Source organism: Cotesia typhae, unplaced genomic scaffold, assembly GCF_013202065.1.
Source record: "Cotesia typhae breed Kobodo isofemale line unplaced genomic scaffold, CoteBio_Ctyphae contig_26, whole genome shotgun sequence".
In the NCBI taxonomy this organism is placed as follows: domain Eukaryota; kingdom Metazoa; phylum Arthropoda; class Insecta; order Hymenoptera; family Braconidae; genus Cotesia; species Cotesia typhae.
The window spans coordinates 1018-21544 of record NW_027423732.1 but is presented as its reverse complement, the minus strand read 5'-3'; the positions used below and the strand labels follow the sequence as shown (position 1 = coordinate 21544).

At 27.4% G+C, this 20527-nt stretch overlaps 6 protein-coding genes across 11 annotated transcripts; 3 read left to right on the top strand and 3 right to left on the bottom strand.

Moving 5' to 3' along the window:
* Nucleotides 1–7: 7 nt before the first annotated feature.
* Nucleotides 8–3987, top strand: LOC141525426 (uncharacterized). Its single transcript, XM_074239929.1, has 9 exons — nucleotides 8–294; nucleotides 387–817; nucleotides 928–1473; nucleotides 1543–1645; nucleotides 2027–2098; nucleotides 2276–2385; nucleotides 2455–2620; nucleotides 2773–3429; nucleotides 3659–3987. Exons 1-8 carry the CDS (start codon nucleotides 195–197, stop codon nucleotides 3390–3392), a joined length of 2148 nt encoding a protein of 715 aa, XP_074096030.1. The 5' UTR covers nucleotides 8–194; the 3' UTR covers nucleotides 3393–3429; nucleotides 3659–3987.
* Nucleotides 3988–4121: 134 nt separating this feature from the next.
* On the bottom strand, nucleotides 4122–5360 carry Tango14 (transport and golgi organization 14). The gene is made up of 4 exons (XM_074239938.1): nucleotides 4921–5360; nucleotides 4725–4844; nucleotides 4409–4658; nucleotides 4122–4326 (listed from the first exon to the last, which is right to left on the bottom strand). The coding sequence occupies exons 1-4, from the start codon at nucleotides 5216–5218 to the stop codon at nucleotides 4236–4238; spliced, it is 759 nt and encodes a 252-aa protein (XP_074096039.1). The 5' UTR covers nucleotides 5219–5360; the 3' UTR covers nucleotides 4122–4235.
* A 384-nt stretch (nucleotides 5361–5744) lies between these two features.
* Nucleotides 5745–6858, top strand: LOC141525191 (cell growth-regulating nucleolar protein). 2 transcript variants are annotated; one of them, XM_074239576.1, is made up of 3 exons: nucleotides 5745–6007; nucleotides 6101–6477; nucleotides 6547–6858. In XM_074239576.1, exons 1-3 carry the CDS (start codon nucleotides 5883–5885, stop codon nucleotides 6834–6836), a joined length of 792 nt encoding a protein of 263 aa, XP_074095677.1. In that variant the 5' UTR covers nucleotides 5745–5882; the 3' UTR covers nucleotides 6837–6858. The 2 variants fall into 2 exon arrangements, with proteins under 2 accessions (XP_074095677.1, XP_074095676.1); XM_074239575.1 differs by having other exon boundaries at nucleotides 6101–6858.
* Nucleotides 6859–7246: 388 nt separating this feature from the next.
* Nucleotides 7247–11187, bottom strand: LOC141525194 (ras-like protein family member 10B). 2 transcript variants are annotated; one of them, XM_074239582.1, is made up of 6 exons: nucleotides 11157–11187; nucleotides 10403–10459; nucleotides 8895–9055; nucleotides 8330–8566; nucleotides 7522–7725; nucleotides 7247–7402 (listed from the first exon to the last, which is right to left on the bottom strand). In XM_074239582.1, the coding sequence occupies exons 1-6, from the start codon at nucleotides 11170–11172 to the stop codon at nucleotides 7250–7252; spliced, it is 828 nt and encodes a 275-aa protein (XP_074095683.1). In that variant the 5' UTR covers nucleotides 11173–11187; the 3' UTR covers nucleotides 7247–7249. The 2 variants fall into 2 exon arrangements, with proteins under 2 accessions (XP_074095683.1, XP_074095684.1); XM_074239583.1 differs by lacking the exons at nucleotides 10403–10459; nucleotides 11157–11187 and adding an exon at nucleotides 9149–9356.
* A 3956-nt stretch (nucleotides 11188–15143) lies between these two features.
* Nucleotides 15144–18036, top strand: LOC141525195 (dynein regulatory complex subunit 3). The gene is made up of 8 exons (XM_074239584.1): nucleotides 15144–15975; nucleotides 16045–16328; nucleotides 16406–16578; nucleotides 16669–16826; nucleotides 16953–17145; nucleotides 17218–17674; nucleotides 17741–17817; nucleotides 17890–18036. The coding sequence occupies exons 1-8, from the start codon at nucleotides 15765–15767 to the stop codon at nucleotides 18023–18025; spliced, it is 1689 nt and encodes a 562-aa protein (XP_074095685.1). The 5' UTR covers nucleotides 15144–15764; the 3' UTR covers nucleotides 18026–18036.
* Nucleotides 16551–20171, bottom strand: LOC141525193 (enoyl-CoA delta isomerase 1, mitochondrial). Of its 4 annotated transcripts, none has more exons than XM_074239579.1 (6): nucleotides 20052–20171; nucleotides 19336–19456; nucleotides 18987–19258; nucleotides 18719–18897; nucleotides 18530–18651; nucleotides 18095–18450 (listed from the first exon to the last, which is right to left on the bottom strand). In XM_074239579.1, the coding sequence occupies exons 2-6, from the start codon at nucleotides 19439–19441 to the stop codon at nucleotides 18287–18289; spliced, it is 843 nt and encodes a 280-aa protein (XP_074095680.1). In that variant the 5' UTR covers nucleotides 19442–19456; nucleotides 20052–20171; the 3' UTR covers nucleotides 18095–18286. The 4 variants fall into 4 exon arrangements, with proteins under 4 accessions (XP_074095681.1, XP_074095680.1, XP_074095678.1 ...); XM_074239577.1 differs by lacking the exon at nucleotides 20052–20171 and adding an exon at nucleotides 19542–19861; XM_074239578.1 differs by lacking the exon at nucleotides 20052–20171 and adding an exon at nucleotides 19650–19861.
* Between the last annotated feature and the right edge of the window lie 356 nt (nucleotides 20172–20527).

Sequence of the window (20527 nt, the reverse complement as noted above, 5' to 3'; positions counted from 1 at the left end):
TTTTTTGCTAAGAAAGATCAAGGATAATTTTTTTTATACAAGTAATAAATAAAATAATTCAATTAAAAATTATAAATAAGTAAAAAAAATATCTATAGTAAACAATAAAGGTTACTAGGTTAAAACGTGTTTAAATTTAATTAATAGTATTTAAATAAATATAACAATGATTATGAGAATATTTAACCTAATAAATGAAGATGGACCGGGAAATGTTTGATGATGATGAAAAAGATTACCCTACTCAATGGGCGTTAAATCCATCAATGTATCAAAATATGAGCAATGATCAAGGTAATTATTTTATTTGATATCATTAACCATCAAATAATTTATTAATGTTTTTTACTTTTTTTTTTTTTTTTTTTTTTTTTTTTTCTCTCAAGTTGATTGGGCAGCTTTAGCTCAGCAATGGATAAAAATGAAAGAAACTGTGGTGCCGCCAGCACCACCTCCACCAAATCTCTCCAACGATGGAGATACAGAAGGTGGCGAGGCACCAATGGACATGGATACCGTTGGCGATGACGTACCACCAGCCCCTCCAGCTCCCAACATAAGTGGAAATGACAATTGGAATGCCTGGAGTCAGTGGGGCCAATGGAACACCTCGGGACCGGGTGGTGGATTTTGGGAATGGAGCGGAGTTCCACCTCCTGGTGTTCAATTGGGCCCTGATGGTAAACCTATGGGAATTCCAGGTGTTCCTGTTCCTCCTGCACCGACAATCACTACCAGAACTGGATTTAGTGTTCCACCACCAGCACCTGGTTATTCATATAATTCTGTAACACCTACATCGGGTAATTTTAATTCTGTAAGTATATATATATATATATATATATATATTTTTTTTTTTTTTTTTTTTTTAAATATACTTAAATATTTATTTTGAATTGTTTCTTTTTTTATAATTATTATTTTTAGGTGTCAGGATACTGGGACGGTAATTTAGCGACAGCTCCTGGTTCACCGACATTCAAAGGAATTCCACGGGGGGCAAGAATTCCTCACATGCGAGATCCTCTTCGCGATGAAAAGGATAAATTACTAGAGGAGGACACGACGATGGTTATTGATGCAGCTAAAAGACGTCAATTGCCGGCATGGATTCGTGAGGGTCTTGAAAAAATGGAACGAGAAAAGCACAAAGCTGTAGAACGAGAGCGTCAGGATATGCTGAGGAAACAAGAGCTAGCTGCACGTAAACTCGCTGAAGATGAAGCTCGCGCTGTTCTCGATCCCTCTAAAAGTAAATTTGACTCGGAATCTGATAAAGAACAAGTCGAGGAGCAGCAAACACTCGATGAAATAAAAGAGACAAGCCCAGATATAATAACCAGACAACGGAAATCTCGGTTTCGTGATGCAGATTCTCCAGAAATAAGACTAATTAATTCTGAAAGCACGTCATCGGGATCAATAACTGGTGTTGCTGTTAAACGGACACGCGAACAAATTTTACAAGATGTAGTATGTACTTTTATTTTTATTATAATATTATTATTATTAACAAGTAAATAAATAATCTGTCATTTTTAGATGTTGAAAGTACGTCGATCTTTGACTGAAATATTATTAGAAGTAACAAATGAAGAAATATCTAGCGTATGCAGAGAAGTTTGGACTCGCCATAGTGTCAAAGGTACCACAGACAACCGTCTACTAATTCTACTAATTAATGTGTTTATTATTTATATCAGTATTACTATTACTATTTTTTTAACCCAAAATAATTTTAGTATCAAGGATGCAGTCTGTAATAATTATTTACCCTTTATTAAATTTATTAAATAAAAGAAAAAAAAAAAAAACAGATATTCTTTCAGCGAACAAACGACATCATTGACTCTAGGGTTTTTTTTTTTTTTTTTTTTTTTTTCTTCTAAATTATTCTGATTCCGATAAAAAAAAAAAAAAAAAATTAAAAATTTTGAACAAAACCTGAGCTACTTTTTGAAGGAACAACCAACGGAAGATATAAATAGGGTTTAAGTATTGACTAAAATTGGTGTGTATTGTAAAGTCCCTGCAGGAGAGCCCCCCGTCGCATCCTACAACAACAAGGCCCCTCTTGCTCAGATCACTCGCAATTTGGGTAAGTTTATTTATTCATTATAATTCATTCCATTTTCACAGAGACAGTGAATATTTTTAATTACTTTGTTGTTGTAATTTAAAACTATTATAGGGTTTTTTCATCATCCGCGCGTATCTATCTGTTTTCTGTTTGATAAAAATTAATTTTTTTTTTTTTTTTTCATTTTCTATAAAGGTCTGGGCATCTACGGTGACAGCAACAGCGAATCCGAGGATGATGTTGATTCACCAGCAGCTCCTGACAACAATGATAATCAACACGACGACAGTGATTTAGAATTGAAGGTTTGTATTATTTTATTTGATATTATCAAATTATTATATGAAAATTTATATTTATTTACTTTTATTTAGGAAACTTTGAGGAGACGTCAAGCTGCATTTAAAAAAACAGAAGAAGAAATAGAGGCGCGAATTGCTGAAGAAGAACAACAAGAACAAGAACAAGAACAAGAAGAAGAAGAAAATGAACGTAATAATGATGCTAATCATGAAAATTCAATGAATAATAAAACTTTGGGTATTGTTATTTTTTTTTTTTTTTAATTATAATTATTGTTTTTTTTTTTTTTTAATTATAATTATTGTTTTTTATTATTATTATTATTATTATTATTATTATTATTATTATTATTATTATTATTATTATTATTATTGAATAAAAAATTGTAGATGACAATGAAGTCAAGAATGAACGTGAAAGATCAGAAACACATTCAAGTGGACATACACCGCGTAATGAAGAGCACGTTAAATCATCCTCGCGTTCAGTTGACTCTGAATCAAGTTCATCGAGTTCATCTTCGAGTTCGACTACTACAGAAACAAACTCGAGCTCTAGTAGAAATTTAAAGCGACGAAATGATAAGCGTAATGACAGGCGTAAGCGTTACCGATCACGATCTTCCAGTCACAGTCACAGCCACAGTCGTAAAACTAGTAAACGCAGTCGTGACCGAGACCGAAAAAGACGAAACAGATCCAGTAGCAACTCCAGATCACGTAGGTCAAGATCGAGATCCCGAAGACGACTTGTCTCAAGATCTCGGTCACGTAGCAGGTCACGCTCGCGAAATCGTTCGAGAAGATCCCGGAGTTATGCCGGATATGGTAGAGTTTCAACTTTTTCGTCTTCGGTAATGAGATCCCGGAGGACTCGGTCAAAGTCCAGAGACAAAGACAGAAAAAGATCCAGGTCCAGGTCCAGGTCAAGGTTAAGGTCCAGGACTAGATCAAGGTCCAGATCACGCAGGCGTGAGGGTAAGAAGTCGAGCCATCGGTACAGAGATTGACAACTACCTTAAATACACGGCACACTCCATTTAAAAGGTTGTAAAATAAATTTATATTTATTAATGATCCCATTCCCAGGATTAGCATGGAAAGGATTTATTATGTTTATTATTATTATTATTATCATTGTTATTATTATTATTATTATTATTATTATTATTATTATTATTATTATTATTATTATTATTATTAAATATCCATTTATTATAAATAAATATTTATTATTATTATTCTTTTTTTAATTAATTAAATTATTGCATTACAGATCTTTGCCAGGAGTAATTCTTAAAGTCAGTCCAAGACCACTACGGTATCCATTTCTTATATTATTATTTTTTCTTCCTCTTTTAATATACATATATAAGTTATTATTCTAATAATTCTAATAATTAAATTAAGTGAATAAAATAATAAATTTTATAAATAATAATTAAGGTGTGGATGAATTAGTAGGTTTTTTAAAAATAAATTTATACAGTACGTTTTGATGTATGAAAGTGGCTCGCTTAATATAAGTTAATATTATTTCATATGTATATACATAATATTAATTAATTAAAAATAATAATAATAATTAATTCGATTGAATATTGACATTTGTATTTTTATTTTCCTGTTTCATTTTTATAATTAGAAAATAAAATTAAACAATTTATTTGACATTTTATATATATATATATATATATTTATAGATGTTTTGTAAATCGGAATGTAAAAATAATCGACTATGGAATCTCAATGATTTATGTTATTTATTCTATTCGCAGTATTTACATGCCGTGAGTGAGAAAAAAAAAAATTAAAGTTTTTGTTATTGTTGTTGATGTTAATAAATTAGTAAATTAGGTACCAAATCGTTGGTGACATTTGGCAAATTCTTCTAAAATTTGAATAAATTTATGTGGTGATATATTATGATGCGTTGGTACGTTGCTGTAATGATATATTTAAATAAATTAAAAAAAAAAATATGTATATAAATAAATTTTAGTAATATAATTAATAAAATACTTACTAAAATTCAGTTAATCTAATATGCCAGGGTAATAAACCAAAAGTTGAAAATGTTCGACCAGTAATAATAGCAAGATCTGGATCCGGCACTGGTAACGATAATTTTTCATTAATTAAATCATAATTTATATCATCAGTCTTTAATAATTTTAATTTAACTGCTTGACTGAGTTCACGCGTTAATTTAATTATTTCTGGTTTGCCATCATTGTAAACGGAAAAATTAACTCTTGTGTACTGTTTAAATTCTCCTAAAAAATTTTAAATTTTAATATTTATTAATGATGAAATTTTTAATTATTGTTGATAATTATTACCATTAGCTTTCGTATTGAATTTTCTGGTTATTTTATTCGACCAAATGACACGTGATACAAAACTAGGTGTGAGCTTATTGAATTCATTTATCAAAAGTTCCGATTTTTCATAAATTATTCCTGTAATAAATATAAGTATAATTAATTAAAATTATTAATAAATAAATTGATTATTAATTATTATTATTATAATTACCTTCTCTATCATAAAAAGTAATGTTTGGTATTCCAAGTGTACAACACCAGCCGACAATTTTTGCAAGATCGGAAAATGAAACTTTGTCCTTGGAAGCAACGACAATAACCAGGTGGTTCGGTAGCTTTTCGAGTTTACTAACATCACATACATCAACAATTGTATCAATACACTTTAATGTCTTAGGCCGTAGGTAATTAATCAAATCCTCTTTTATTGTAATTAAATAATCGTAAACGATTATCAACGCCGTTACAATAAAATGAATTAATTTCAGCACTTGACAAAATAATTTCATTTTTTATAATAATTTTAATATTACTAATATTTAACATAATAAATTAATTAAACTATATAATACATAGATAATTATAGTTTTTATTGATAAATAAAAACTACTTAACAACCGGCTAGGACAAATATCACGAGTATGATGACATTATATATTCCATTACTGTCTGCACTTTTATATATATAATATATTTATCATCTTTTTTTTGTCTCTCTTCCAGGTTATGTTTATCTCTCTAATACTCTATTAATTATATTCCTAAAAAATTCTTATTTATTCTTAATAACTATATAATTGATTATAATAATAATAGTATTATTTTTTAAATTACATCTAATAATAACAATAATTATATATTTTTTTTAATTGTTTATTTAAAAATAGATCAAAAAAGTTGTAAAGTTTAAATTTTACCGGGATAAAATTAAAAATAAAGTAACCAATCAACTGGTCACGCGCAGAATAATTTTGATTTATAGCGCCCTCTGATAATCAAGATCGTGAACCACTTATTTACAATTGTTGTTATTATTATTAGAATCGTTAGGACATCAGTGTAGAAGCTCACAACACGTGTTTTTATCAGAAATTATCAAGATATATAAAGCAGATATCTTATTTTACAGTAATAATAATAATTTTTATTAATATATTAATATAATATAATAAAATGGTTGTATTTGCTTGTAATAATTGCGGTGAATCATTGCAAAAACCACGAGTTGCTAAACATTATCAATTTCAATGCAGAAAGCAAATTTCGCTATCCTGTGTTGACTGTTTCAAAGATTTTTTGTAAGTTTATATTTATTTTATTAAATTTTTATATAAAAATTTTACTTTTGATAGTAAAATTAATTCATGTGTTTTTTTTTTTTTTTTTTTAAGAGATGACGACTATATAGCACACACGAAATGTATTACAGAGGCCGAAAGATATGGAGGTAAAAATTTTGTAGCCAAACCTTCGGCGAACAAAGGTGAGAGGAAACAACAAGAGTGGATTAAAATTATAAATAATGTCCTGGCCACGTCAAATCTTACCAAAGATGAAACAAATTTTTTAAAATCAATTTCAAAACATGAAAATGTACCAAGGAAAAAAGGTAAATTTTTGAATTTTGTCAAAAACGCCATGGGATATCGTGTTAATTTAAATACTGTTGAAAGTTGTTGGAATAAAATTGAAACAGCCTTCAAAGAAAATGTTTCTGTCAATAACAAAGATGATAAAGATATAAAGAATGAAGAAGATGATAAAAATGGTATTATTAACGTTCAAAATAATAATAAAAAACGTAATTTAGAAGAAACTAAAATATTAAAAATTTCAGAGACTAAAGAAAATATTAAAAAATGTAAATTAGATACTGTTGAAGTTGATGATGAAACAATAAATAGTGTAAACGTAGTAAATGGTGATAAATTTAAATGGAAAGATAAAATAATTGAAATATTAGGAGATCGTGATGAAATTTCATTGAAAAAACTAAGAAAAAAATTATTAAATAAACATTTATCTTGTTACAAAGATAATGAAGAAAAATTTGATAAAAAATTAATGAAAAAATTAGGAAAAATAAAAGAATTAAAATTAGAAGATGATAAAATAAAACGTTTATAATGACGTATGTGTATGTATTTATTAAAATTTTGATAAATAAATTTATAATAATTTAATATAATTTACATTATTTATTTACAAATAGTCCGAATTCTAAACTTATAATATTTAATAACATTTTGTTTGTTTGTTTGTCATTTTTTATATTAAAATATACTTAATATAATATGTATATATATAATTTTTTAATACTATTGCTTGAGCTTGTAAAACCCTTGGCACATCTAATTAAATAATATAAATTGTAAAATAATATAATAAACAAGGTTGTTAAAAATATTTGCCATAAAAAGTAGTTTTTTTTTTTTTTTTTTTTTTTTTAAATCGCAGTGATTTATTAATTATTATTATTAAATTATTGGCGAGTTGTTTGTCGTAATTTTTGTAGTTGGAGGACAGGATGTATCTCTTTGTCAAATGATGAAGCACTTGTCGTCACTTGAATCCCGGGATGTGTGAGCTGAACGAAGTTGTTGCTGTTGGTGGTGGTGATGAGATGCTGTAGGGGTTGGTGAGGGCGTTGTACCCTCAGCAGCTTGAATACTTTTCATTAACTCACGAAATACCTATTATTATTAATTATTTTAGTAATTATAATAATAATAATAATAATAATAATAATAATAATAATAATAATAATAATAATAATAATATTTGTATTGTATTGTATTTAAGTGATGATCACCTGTACAACACGGCAATTAAATCTTGCGCTGCATTCAACGTATCCACATCTCCAGTGTTTTCTTACAAGATTAACAATGTCACGATATCGAGCCCCGGAGGCAACTACCGCTGACAATTTGTCTTGTTTATTACCAACAACAAGCAACGGTACACCTCTCATATCCCTTGCTTCATACATTTGTTCCCGCAGCGTCCGGATATACTGAGAAAAAAGAAAAAAGAAAAAAGAAAAAAGAAAAAAAAAAAAGGATAATCCTATATATTTTATACAACTTTGGCATTATAAGATTAAGTTAATATATAGAGAGAAGAATACAAAAAACAAAAGTTTTAATATTAAAAAAAACATGACACGAATAAAAATTAAACCCAACTACCCAACACCCAACAAAAGTTTTTATAAAAGCTAACGCCACAGCTCTTTTGAGCTTATTCTAATGCTTGGATTACCACCAAATCTTCACGGTATAATATTTTTTTCATTAATATTTTTAACTTTTATTTTTCTCTTTCAAGTGAGTAGTCTTTTTTATAATAATAATAGTACCATTAAATAAGTATTATTAAATTTAAAATAAAATTATTTATAAATGAAAATGTCGACACTTGACAAGGCATAATATCGATTCATCCATAAAATATTTGTCGCTTTATTCCATATTATATTATCTCTCTCACATATATTTATTCTTTATACTTTTAAAAGGATATTGATTTAATTAATACATAAAATTGAAAAAATAAAACAACTTATTTATCAGGGAACTTTTTAAAAGTTAACTAGTTTAAAATTGTAATAAAAATACCTGAAAAGTGTCTTGATTACTTAAATCAAATACAAGAACATAAGCCGTAGCACTCCTAAGTCCATAATACCTAAAATCCGTCCACTCTAAATGTGTACTGACTGGAAAGTACGGAATTGTTGGTAAATCCGTTATTTTAAGCTCATAGAGTCGATCTGCGTGGACAACGCTCGGATAAAATGTTTCTCGTCGTTCTGTTGGACGATAATCTTCAAAAAATTCGTTCCAGACAAATTGCTGAAAATAAATATATATATATATATATATATATATATATATATATATATATATATATATATATGGAGATTATTTTTTTTTTTTTTTTAATTTTATAACGAGTAAGTAATCAAATATCCATAATATAGTTAACAGTAATTTCGATAAACTATATATATAATATAAGATGTCGAGCCAATAAACGGAAATAACGTACTACGATTAAAAGGAAATTACTTTTCTATAGTTTATAAAGCTTAAATTATCACAATCAATCAAATTTCTTATTTTTTTTCAGTTAATATTACTACGTACATTTATCATATGAGATTTTATTTAAAAATCTTACACGGATAATACTGGATTTTCCAACACCAGGGGCTCCTAAAAAAATAACTTTAACACGATCAAGACTGTCAGCGGGGCTATCCTCCTCTTTTGAGCCACTGTCAACATTTTCATCCCCTATCGTATCGCCGACTCGTCGTTCCAAATAATCTAAATCGAGATCTGAAAATCAAATATTACCACCATTCATATAAACAATATTTAATATAATCTGTCATTTTAATATAGATTATAAATATTGAAAAATAATAAAACCTAAATAGACTTTCTCCTCCTTTTTCCAAGCCACACAATTATCCATTTTAAAAATTTATCAACTACATCAAGACAATCATTAAAATGATAAAATTAAATAAATAATAATTTTTTAAATTCTGTTATTCCTGATGTAATAAAATAATTAAAACCGGCTCTGACACCACAGCAGTACAACATTATCACGTGAATTCCGCGAGTCAACTGACCCCAAACCCTAGAGAATATCGTACAAATGTCATTACCCATATCCCCTCTACGTGTATCCTTCTTCAATTCCTTCGTATCTGTTGTATAACAAAAATATTTTATGTTTACAAATTTTTAACTGTTTTAGTAGAATATTTCCTTTTTCTTTCATCATTTAAACTGCTCATTTTTTCTTTTTTCTTTTTTCTTACACGAGCATTTTCTCATCCATCCCTCAAGTATCATTCACAGTATCAGTCTCATTGTTCACTCCAAGTATTCTAAAACTACATAAAAGTCTCTTGTTTTCAAGTATCAAAAATTATACTACTTTATTACGGATTCTAACTTTTTTTTTTCCTACATATATGATAAATTTTAATAAAATTCTATCATCGATTGGATATTTTTATAAGTTAATTAATTAACAATATTTATTAAAATTAAAGAATTATTAAAACATAACATTTTAAATCAAAATTCATTTATATGATATAGATTAACGATAAAAAAAAAATTTGACATATATTATTAATAATGTATTTAGATACATATTTAAAAGAGCCTCGGGGCTACTCTCTATATCACCCCTGATTAAAAAAAAAAAAAAAAAAAAAAAAAAAAAAAAAAAAAAAAAATTTTGAAACGATTCGAAATCGTTCAAAGCGATTAAAAAACGATTCAACTTGACAAATAAATCTATAAATATATACATATATATATATATATATATATATATATATATATATATTATTAACATGTAAATTTTTTCTAATTATTTCAAATAATAATGTGTTTTGAGATTTTAATTATATTTATATTTATTATCATTAATGATATTCGGTCAATATTGATTTTCTTTATACCGCGTATGAAAACTAAATATATTATTAAATATAATAATGATATAGTTCTTGTTTAATATATTTATTGTTGAAAAAAAAATTCTTCATTTATATTATGTTATTAATTAACACAATTATGTGGCATTTAATTTGCTAATGATTTATTATATCATAATAAAGCAAAGGCAATTAAAATTTTTTGAAAAATCATAAAACTTACGACATTTTTGGTGAAGAGGCAGGCTTCGCCTCTTCTGTCTGTTGACCACGTTAGAACCTATTTTGATAATTATTCAATAATAATAATAGTATAAATAATCATTAATATCAACATCATCACAGAAATAGAGGTTAACACAAATTTTATTATTAAACATTATTGCCATCAATTTGAACATTTTATCGTATTGCTTTAACAATTTTGATTGTATAATAACGCAGAGTTATTGCTTTTATTTAAAAATATCATTATAACCATTATTACTTTATTATTATAACTATTCTTCTTCTTCTTCTTATTATTATTATTATTATTATTATTATTATTATTATTATTATATTTGTAAGATTATTATTATAACAACTATACATTAATAGATAGACGATCGAAACTGAACAAATACTCTAGACTCTAGAGACTTCAGGCAACCCCTACTGGGCATGCGTTTTCATTTCAATAACTTTGCTTATTTTTTTTTTTTTTTCTTATTTTTCTATGTAAATTTACCACCATACAATATCGCTCGTTTTAATTATTTTTATTATTTTTATACTACATTTAGAGGTGACGATTATAATCATTAGGCATATATACATATCTATCAAGTAGAAAGATCTTTGAAATCAACCTCAGTTGACTTGAATATAATTTTCAGAAAAAAACTTTTTAATTATGAATATTATATCATTACTTATATGAATTAAAACGTTAATAGTTTAATTAAATTAATATTAGACGATACATCTATTCTTACACAAGCTGTTATACATGAAAGTATGTAAATGTTAATTTTAATCCGAACAAAAACAGTTTCACTGTAAAAAAATCGTGCCAAGTCCACGTTCATAAGACTATTAAGAAAGAAAAAATTTTATTTCTTTACAAAAAGATATAAAATAAAAAATTAAAAAATCCAAGTAACCGATATGATTGTATATGATTTTCGAAAATTAAAAAAAAATTTTTGTAAATTTAAAAATTAAAAGAAACATTTTTGGAACGTATTTAGTGTGCGTAGTTACGAAATATTTCACTTTTTATGAAATTCCTAAATTGTATCTACTAGTGCACTTTAAAAAAATTCAAGTACACAATAATGCACACCAAGTACGTTCCAAAATTGTTTCTTTTAATTTTTAAATTTACAAAAATTTTTTTTTAATTTTCGAAAATCATATACAACCATATCGGTTACTTGGATTTTTTAATTTTTTATTTTATATCTTTTTGTAAAGAAATAAAATTTTTTCTTTCTTAATAGTCTTATGAACGTGGACTTGGCACGATTTTTTTACAGTGAAACTGTTTTTGTACGGATTTAGCAGTTTTTTTTGTAATTATAATAAAAATTGACAATTTTAATTTAATACATTTCCGGTGGCAAACTATCCCCTTTAAGCTATAGTTCATGTAAAAGTTATTCTTGCGCCGCCTGGCGTGTGTAATTGCAAGCTGTCAAATATCTTTTTTCACTGTAGTTTTCCATCTATCATAAGATTAGCATGCATCGTTATATTATTTATTCTCTGGCCGTCCGCTTTTTACATAAGAAAAAGTTAAAATCTAAAAATCTGGGTCGCTATAGTTTGTGCTGATTATTTTTAATAATTTTAAATAAAAATTATAAAGATAGTTGTTAATAATCAAGTAATACGCGTAATAAAAAGCATGAACTACTATTATAAAATATCATATAAAAAAAAAATCAAATTAAATTTGAAAAAAACTTGTAACTTCAAAAAACGATTCTGCTTACGGTATATACACACTCGGTAGTCTGGCTTGAGAACGGAACTTGGCGTCAGATTCTACCGAATCTGTTGATAATGTAATAGAGCGTATATCTAATGAAATTTTTAAAATAATAATTGAATAAAAAATTAACAGAATGTAGTGCCAAAAATAAAATTGTTATATAAAATTAAATACCCGCGCGGTATTTATGAATCCGAACAAAAACAGTTTCACTGTAAAAAATTGCGCCAAGGCCACGTTCATGAAACTCATCTCAATAATATTTGCACTTTACAAAAAAAATTAGACTCATTTTAATAATTTTCATTCTCTACAAAAAGATATGAAATACAAAAAAATACCAAGAAACCGTCATAATGTTGAAAAAATTGAAAAAAAATTTGTTGAAAATTAAAAAATAAAAAAAAATTTTTTTATCGTACTTGGCGCGCGTCATTGAGTACCCCCAAATTTTTTCGGACGAATTTCAACCCAAGAAAAATCGATTTCGCTTGTATATATATATATAATCATATTATATATTTATATAGATTTCATTAGTCAAGGATACTGAAGTCGTTGAAACATTGCTTAGTATATCAATTATCAGTTTTAGTGAAAAAATCCGTTCTTAAAATTTTTTTTATATCTTTAGTGAAAACAACTGTCAAAATGGTGGTGTGTACAAGAAATCTGAAATTATACAAAAGTTTTGAATTCATTTTTTTTCAGCTTCGTCACTAATCTTTAATGAAGAACCTTATGCAATATTAAAGCTTGATATTGCTTCATTTAATTGTAATTAACACATTTTGATTGGCACTCACACCGCATTTTGGGTGCCATAACTTAGTCCTAATTCATACTTTTAATAATGTGATGTTTTCATCAAAATCGTGTTTATGAAACGTCTGAATTCATGAATGTGAGACTTTACTAATGTGAGGTTTTAAAAAAAATTGGTTTAATAAATGTGATATTTTCAAAACGTATACTTTGAAAAATGTGATGTTTTCAATATGTAGACTTTAATAAACGTGAGACTTTTAAAATGTGAGGTTTATGAAAAAAACGGTTTAATAAATGTGACGTTTCAATATCGTGAGATTTTGCTAATGTGAGGTTTCATAAACGTGAGGTTTTAAACAAAAATCGAGCGGCAATATCGATTGAAGATGGAAACAATTTCAGTTGATATAGTAGATTTCATGTGATAAGAACTAAAAATTTTTCAAATTGACTTCCGGGCGGCAAATCACGCAGTCCAGTATGTTAATTGTTAAATTAATTTTTCAATTAAAAAAAAAATCTATGGATGCATATTAACATTAAAGTAATTATACTTATCGAATAAACTGTAAAGGTCTAATGAAATTAATTATTAACAAGTAAAAAAATAAAAACTTATTTAAAAATAAAAAATAAAAACCCAATTTGCAAAATCAATTTATAACAAAATAATATCAATAATTATTTAGGATACACAATATCAAAGTAGCTATTCATTTATCTATTTGTTTATTTATTTATTTAGTTATATATTTATTTATGTATTTATTTATTTTTTTTTTTTTCTTTTATATGTAACTAAAAATATATATTAGGGGTACCCGTTACCTGGAGCTGGACTGGGCCCGAGACATGAGACTTGGCATGTGATGCTCATGAACCATCTGGGGACAGCCACCATCTGGGGGACAGCCATCATCTGGGGGACAGCAGATGCCGGCTGAATGTGAAAGGACTTTCAATTATACCGGCCTCTTGTCGACTATCCGGAGGAACCCGTTTTCCAAGATGACTATTCGATGGATCTCCAAGTTCCTCTAAGACAAACAGTCAGAAACGAGTACGCAGCCACCTCCGCCGCTGTCGTGAATTTTCGGAATGGAGAACGCGCTATCTTCCGTCAAGAACTGGTCGAACAAAAATAACGTTAGCGCCTCCAAGCTCTGTAAGCAGATCTGTGCGGAAGACCGCGGACCTGGACCGCCCCAGGCAGCTAAAAGTGGTGGCACGCGTTCCCCAATTCCTGCAGAAACTAGAGCCCATGTATCACGACGAGGACTGCTGGAGATTTGAAAGCAAGTCATGGACCATATCAACGAGGACGACCTGGAGAACGAAGACAAATAATACCAGAAGCACCCGGTAGCCGGGAGTAAAGTCCAGGTTGGACAGCATGAAGTCCAGACCAGAGCTAAACTCTCGCAAGAGCTTCCCGAACACCGGGTACAGAATTATCGTCAGCAACCTTCAGGCCAACGTCACGTAAGAGGACATTAAAGAGTTGTTTGGAGATGTCGGAGAACTCCTGATCTCGATGTTAGTTCGACCCGGTACCGCAAAAGTCGACCCGGTATACCGCATCTACGTGACCCAGAAAGACGCTACTAAGGTCATGGGGACTTATTAATACTACAACCGGCAGCTTGATGGTCACCCTATGAAGTGTCTTTTGGTCAATTCTTAGTGGAAGAACAATCTAACTGCTCCTGCTGTACGATCTGTTTCTGGATCAAGAAGATCAGGGGAAGTACTAGCAATGTACAACAAAGTCTCAGTGCGGTGCATCGTGCCTTTACGATGACAACCATAATTAACTTCCCAAACGTAAGTTATTAATATGTTTCTGGAAACCTCCAATCAAGGGTACATTCTTTAAATAAACGTTGTAATAAATTTATTGATTAAAATGATATGCGTTTGATTTAATTAATTTATTTATATTAATTTTAGAACAATGAATTAATTTATTTAAACCAGAAAAAATACAGAAACCAGGTATTAATTTAAAAAAAAAAAAAAAACGGCCATTCTTTCATTAGTTAACAATTAATTTGTTAATTATTTTAATAATAATCTGCCTCTATTTTTTTATTTTTTTCTGACTGAAAAATTTATTTAATTATATTAACATACTGGACTGCGTGATTTTCCGCACCGGAAGTCAATTTGAAAAATTTTTAGTTCTTATCACATGAAATCTACTATATCAACTGAAATTGTTTCCATCTTCAATCGATATTGCCGCTCGATTTTTTGTTTAAAACCTCACGTTTATGAAACCTCACATTAGCAAAATCTCACGATATTGAAACGTCACATTTATTAAACCGTTTTTTTCATAAACCTCACATTTTAAAAGTCTCACGTTTATTAAAGTCTACATATTGAAAACATCACATTTTTCAAAGTATACGTTTTGAAAACATCACATTTATTAAACCAATTTTTTTTAAAACCTCACATTAGTAAAGTCTCACATTCATGAATTCAGACGTTTCATAAACACGATTTTGATGAAAACATCACATTATTAAAAGTATGAATTAGGACTAAGTTATGGCACCCGATTTAAAAACGAAAAGAATCATCATGCACAAGTACAAAAAATTTTTGTTATGCCTATATATTTTTTATAAAAGAATTTTGTTAAATATAATTAAAGATATTGCTGTAATTATATGTATATGTAGTAATTGTATTTACCATAATATTTAACATAATGAAAGACATTTTTTAATTATGGATATTTATTATTTAGTTGCTAGGATACAAATTTAAATAGATTATTGACACCTACTATTTTATATGCGTCAACAAATATAAATTAAAAATTAATATAATGTCTAAATTAAATTATGAAAATTATAAAAAAAAAAATATAAACATTAAGGGAACTTCTTCAATAATTGATAATGTACCAGATGTTATAAATTATAATACTCTTTTAAATTTAATTATTGAACAAGCTCCCAAGGATGAACGTGGTAGATTATTTCGTGAAGATGGAATAAAATTGGATCAAGTAACCGAAATACGAATTGAATTTTCTAGTAAAATATTTTTCTAAGTGTATATGTTAATTTTTTTTATTAATATTAATTAATTTTTAAATCTTATAGAAATTTTGAAGATAGACCATCTTTGGATTATGACTAATTTGACAAAACTCATATTATCCCACAACATTATTGACAAAATTGAAAATCTTGACGCTCTGGTAAATCTTCAAGATCTTGATCTTTCTTTTAACCGAATAAAAAAAATGGAAAATTTGAACTGTTTGGTTAAATTACAAGTTCTTCTGATTACTGGCAACGAAATTTATGAGATTGAGAATATTGACAACTTGAAAGATCTTAAAATTTTTAGTATCGCTGATAATAAAATCGACAAATGGGATCACGTGATTAATTTTTTTTTTTTTTTTTTATATCTAAATTATTTAATAACAAGATTTTGTAAATAAAATTTATCTTCTAGGTTTTGTACTTAAGAAAGTTTAAAAATCTGAGAACCGTAAATATAACAGGAAATCCTTGCGCTTTACAAGACAATTATAATAATTACCTTATTGCATTACTTCCTCAAGTGATTTATTTTTCATATGTCTTAATCAGCAAAGAAGAAAGAAATGACGCCATCAAAAAGTACAGGTACGTTTCATCCTAAAAATATATATTGTTTATTATTCTCTTATATTTCATTTTTTTTTTTTTTTACAATAATTTTAAAATTTATTGTAGACAAGCAATTATTAAAGTTGAAGAAGACGAATCAAAAATTAAAATAAAAATGGATGAACAACAGAAAGTAAATAAAAAAAGTCAATATGATTCTCTGTGTTTTGTTGATCAATTAGACGGGGATGAATTTTTTAATACTGCCTTTAAAGATGACCAAAGTTTGTTCTATTTTACTTATATATATATATATATATATATATATATATATATATATATATATATATATCAGTTTATCACTATCATTATATAATTCATTAATATTAAAAGAATCATTTATTAAATAGATGGAATTATATTAAAAAATCTAAATAATGGTTCCCTTGAAGTATATGAAGAATATAAGAAAAAGTTTACAACAGTATGTCAAGAATTGTACAAATTTGGAGTAGATCAACACGTTGTTAGGGCAAAAGAAATAAGTGAATTTTTTTTAATCGTTGAAAAAGCTCGAGAAAATGTTCGTGATAAAGCAAGACAGTAAGTTTATCAAGAATTCTGTTTTTAAACAATTAATAAATCTTATTTAATTTTTTTTATTAATTTTTCAAGGATCATTGAGACAATAAAAACAGAAAGAAACGAAATTTTTAATAAATTTAATGATTTAGTGAAATCTGATAAAGAAACGAATGAACAAGAAATAATAATACATGTAAAAATAGCAAAAACTCAAGAATTAGCAAACGAATTCAACGAGAGTTTAACGAATATGTGGACAAAGCTGATGTACAATGAAGTTGTTTTACATGAACAAATAGAAGATATATTTGAAATTTTTAAGATAAATATGACTGATTTAAAAGATTCATTTGTGGAATTTGTACGAGAAATATTTTCTCAAATACGTGATATTTTCCTCCGATATCGCGAGGCAATAAATATTGTGATTAATAATTATTTAAGTAGTGTCGGAGATTTGACGATACCAGCGAATTTTTTTGAAATTTATGGAGATATTGATGCTTCAAACAATACTTTGATCGCTTTACATGATATTAATATACAGGTAATAAAAAAAAATCAAAAATGAATAAATCAATAAATAATATTTATATACTTTTTTTTTTCAAAGATTGTTGATAACCGCGAAGACAGTATAATTGAAAGAATAAACCTTTGGCTTGAAGAGTTGTTATATGAATTCAGCAAGTAAGTTTCGTCGAATGGATTTTTAATTAGTTACTCGTATAATTTTTTTTTTTTTTTTTTTTTTTTTTAAAGACAAGAACGGCTTCGACATCGTCAGCGGATACTCGAAATTTCTCATTTTTTGCAATTTCAACGAGAACGGATGTATAATCATTTTTGTATCAATGACGCCCTTGCACTTGATGTAGCAGCGGCTCTCGAAGGATGATTTTAATAATAATTAATTAACAATTAATTAAGTATATTTATTTATAAAACGAAATAAATTTTATTAAAGTACACATAATCGATATGTATTTATTATTTTGAATTATTAAATTGTGAAATGTGTACATGTAACAAGAAACGAATGATTAATAAAAATCGTCAAACCTAAATTTACTTTGTTAGTTTTCGTTATAATACAAATTTTAATTTCCAAAAATATATCACATTATTTAAAACCGTAATGCTCAATTAATATAATAAATTAATTTTTTTTCTTTAAAGCTTCAATATATAGATGCAAAGCCTTCTGAACTTCAGGCTGAGATATAAAATTTGTAAAACGATGGGTATCGGTATCTCGATTTTTCTTTAGCCATTCAATTAATTCACCTCTCAAATCCATTTTAGTGGCATGTCTTCCTACAGCTAAGAATAAAATAATTATGATGAGTTATAACATACAAACTATTGTAAAATTTAATTTTTATTTTTTTTTCCTCTTTACCAGGGATACGAGCAAATGTATCAATAAACTTTTGACATTTCTGAATAGCTTCTTCTTTATTAGCAGCAAGTTCATCGACCAATCCAATGTCTAACGCTTCTTTTGGAGTAAATTGTGTGCCTCTGGAGAATTATTTTTAATAATTGATTAATACCCAAAAAATAAAAATAATATATTTAAATTTCTTACTGTAATAAAGCTAACTCTGCACGACGATACCCGATTGTTGAAATATAAAGATCTTTGAACCAAGTAGGTGCTACAATACCTAATTTTGTTTCATTTAACCCAATACTATGCTTTCCATCAACAAATACTCGGTATTCACAGGTCATCGCCATCAAACAGCCTCCAGCTGGACTTGCTCCCTTTAAATTTAATTTCACAAGTATTTTTAAAATAAATTTTTTTAATTTTACTAAAAACATTGTATAATTTAAATAAACTAATAAAATACATTAATCGCAACAGCAGTTGGTACACTCAAACCATAAAGAGTCATCCAAGTGTCTTGTAGTTGTTCCCAAAATTGTTTAGCTCGTTTTAAATCTGGCTTATACATTTCCATAATATCTAGGCCACCAGAAAAAATCGTCGGCAATGATGAAGTAATAATAACTCCTTTGCTTCCGTTTTTTACTATTTTTTTTAACGAATCATTAAATTCCGTTAGTAATTCAAGGTTTAGACCATTAACGGGTGCCCTCCCGAGTGATAAGACACTTGTACCTGTTATTAATTTCAACAAAGTAATTAAAATTTTTTTATTTTATCACTTTTTAACGAATCTTTCAAGATGTAAGTACCTGTTGCATCGTTTTGTGTTACAGTAATTAGATTTCCAGCTGCTCCATAATTTCTTATTGACATTCGATTAACGTTATTGAAAATATTTGACATTAAACGGTACATGATTCTAATTTGATTCTATTCGAACAGTTAAAACACTTGAATTAATATTAAGTTGACAATTACTTTTGATATCAACTGGTCAAAGTCTAAAAATTATAACCTATACTAGTAGTAAATGAAATGAAGAAGTAACATAAATAAATAAATAAAAAAAAAAGAAAGTAATGGATAGACAGTCAGCAACATATATTTCTCCCGTATACGATACCAAACGTCCACGAAAGCATCTCTATGTTGGGAATTTTAATTGAATATATTTATGAGAATAATTCATCTATTTTAAAATGATCATAATAAGCCCATGTACGATAAATCTATTCGAGATTATATAAATATTTAGTCTGTAAAAATATTTGATGTTAAAAATAAATCCATTATCAACATCGCTGTGTAAATAAGTATCCGAACAAAAACAGTTTCACTCACACCGCATTTTCCCAATTTAGTTGGCCATATGTTTTATTTTTTAGTAAACACGATTCTCACAATGCAACCAACCCAACGTATACATGCGTATCGACTTATATGTAGTTTGTCATAACTGCGTATAATATGTAGATTTCACCTAACTTTTGTAAAACTTATTATGAAATAACATAGGTTGACTTACTTATAAAATTCTCAACATTAAAAGGATGTTTATTTATCCTGAAAAAATTTGGGGTACTCAATGACGCGCGCCAAGTACGATAAAAAATTTTTTTATAATTTTTTAATTTTCAACAAATTTTTTTTCAATTTTTTCAACATTATGACGGTTTCTTGGAATTCAATCGGATCTCAGTAAAAGCGCCTAGATGTCACTACTGACAAATTGAGCGGCAATTCGAAAGAATTAACACTCCTCAGAGGTAGGCGACAATAAATGTTATTTTAAAAAGTTTATTTTTTTAATTAAGTCTCAAACAAATTTTAAAATCAAATAAAATAAAGCTTCCAAAAAAGAGCCTACGACTAACAACGGTGATAGCGTCAGAATAGCTAACATTAGTTAAATACAATAATTTAATAAAATTTTTTTCAAATAATGGTCAATAACGGTGATACTATAAAAAATCAATGATATTTAGTTAGGTTTATTTAAAA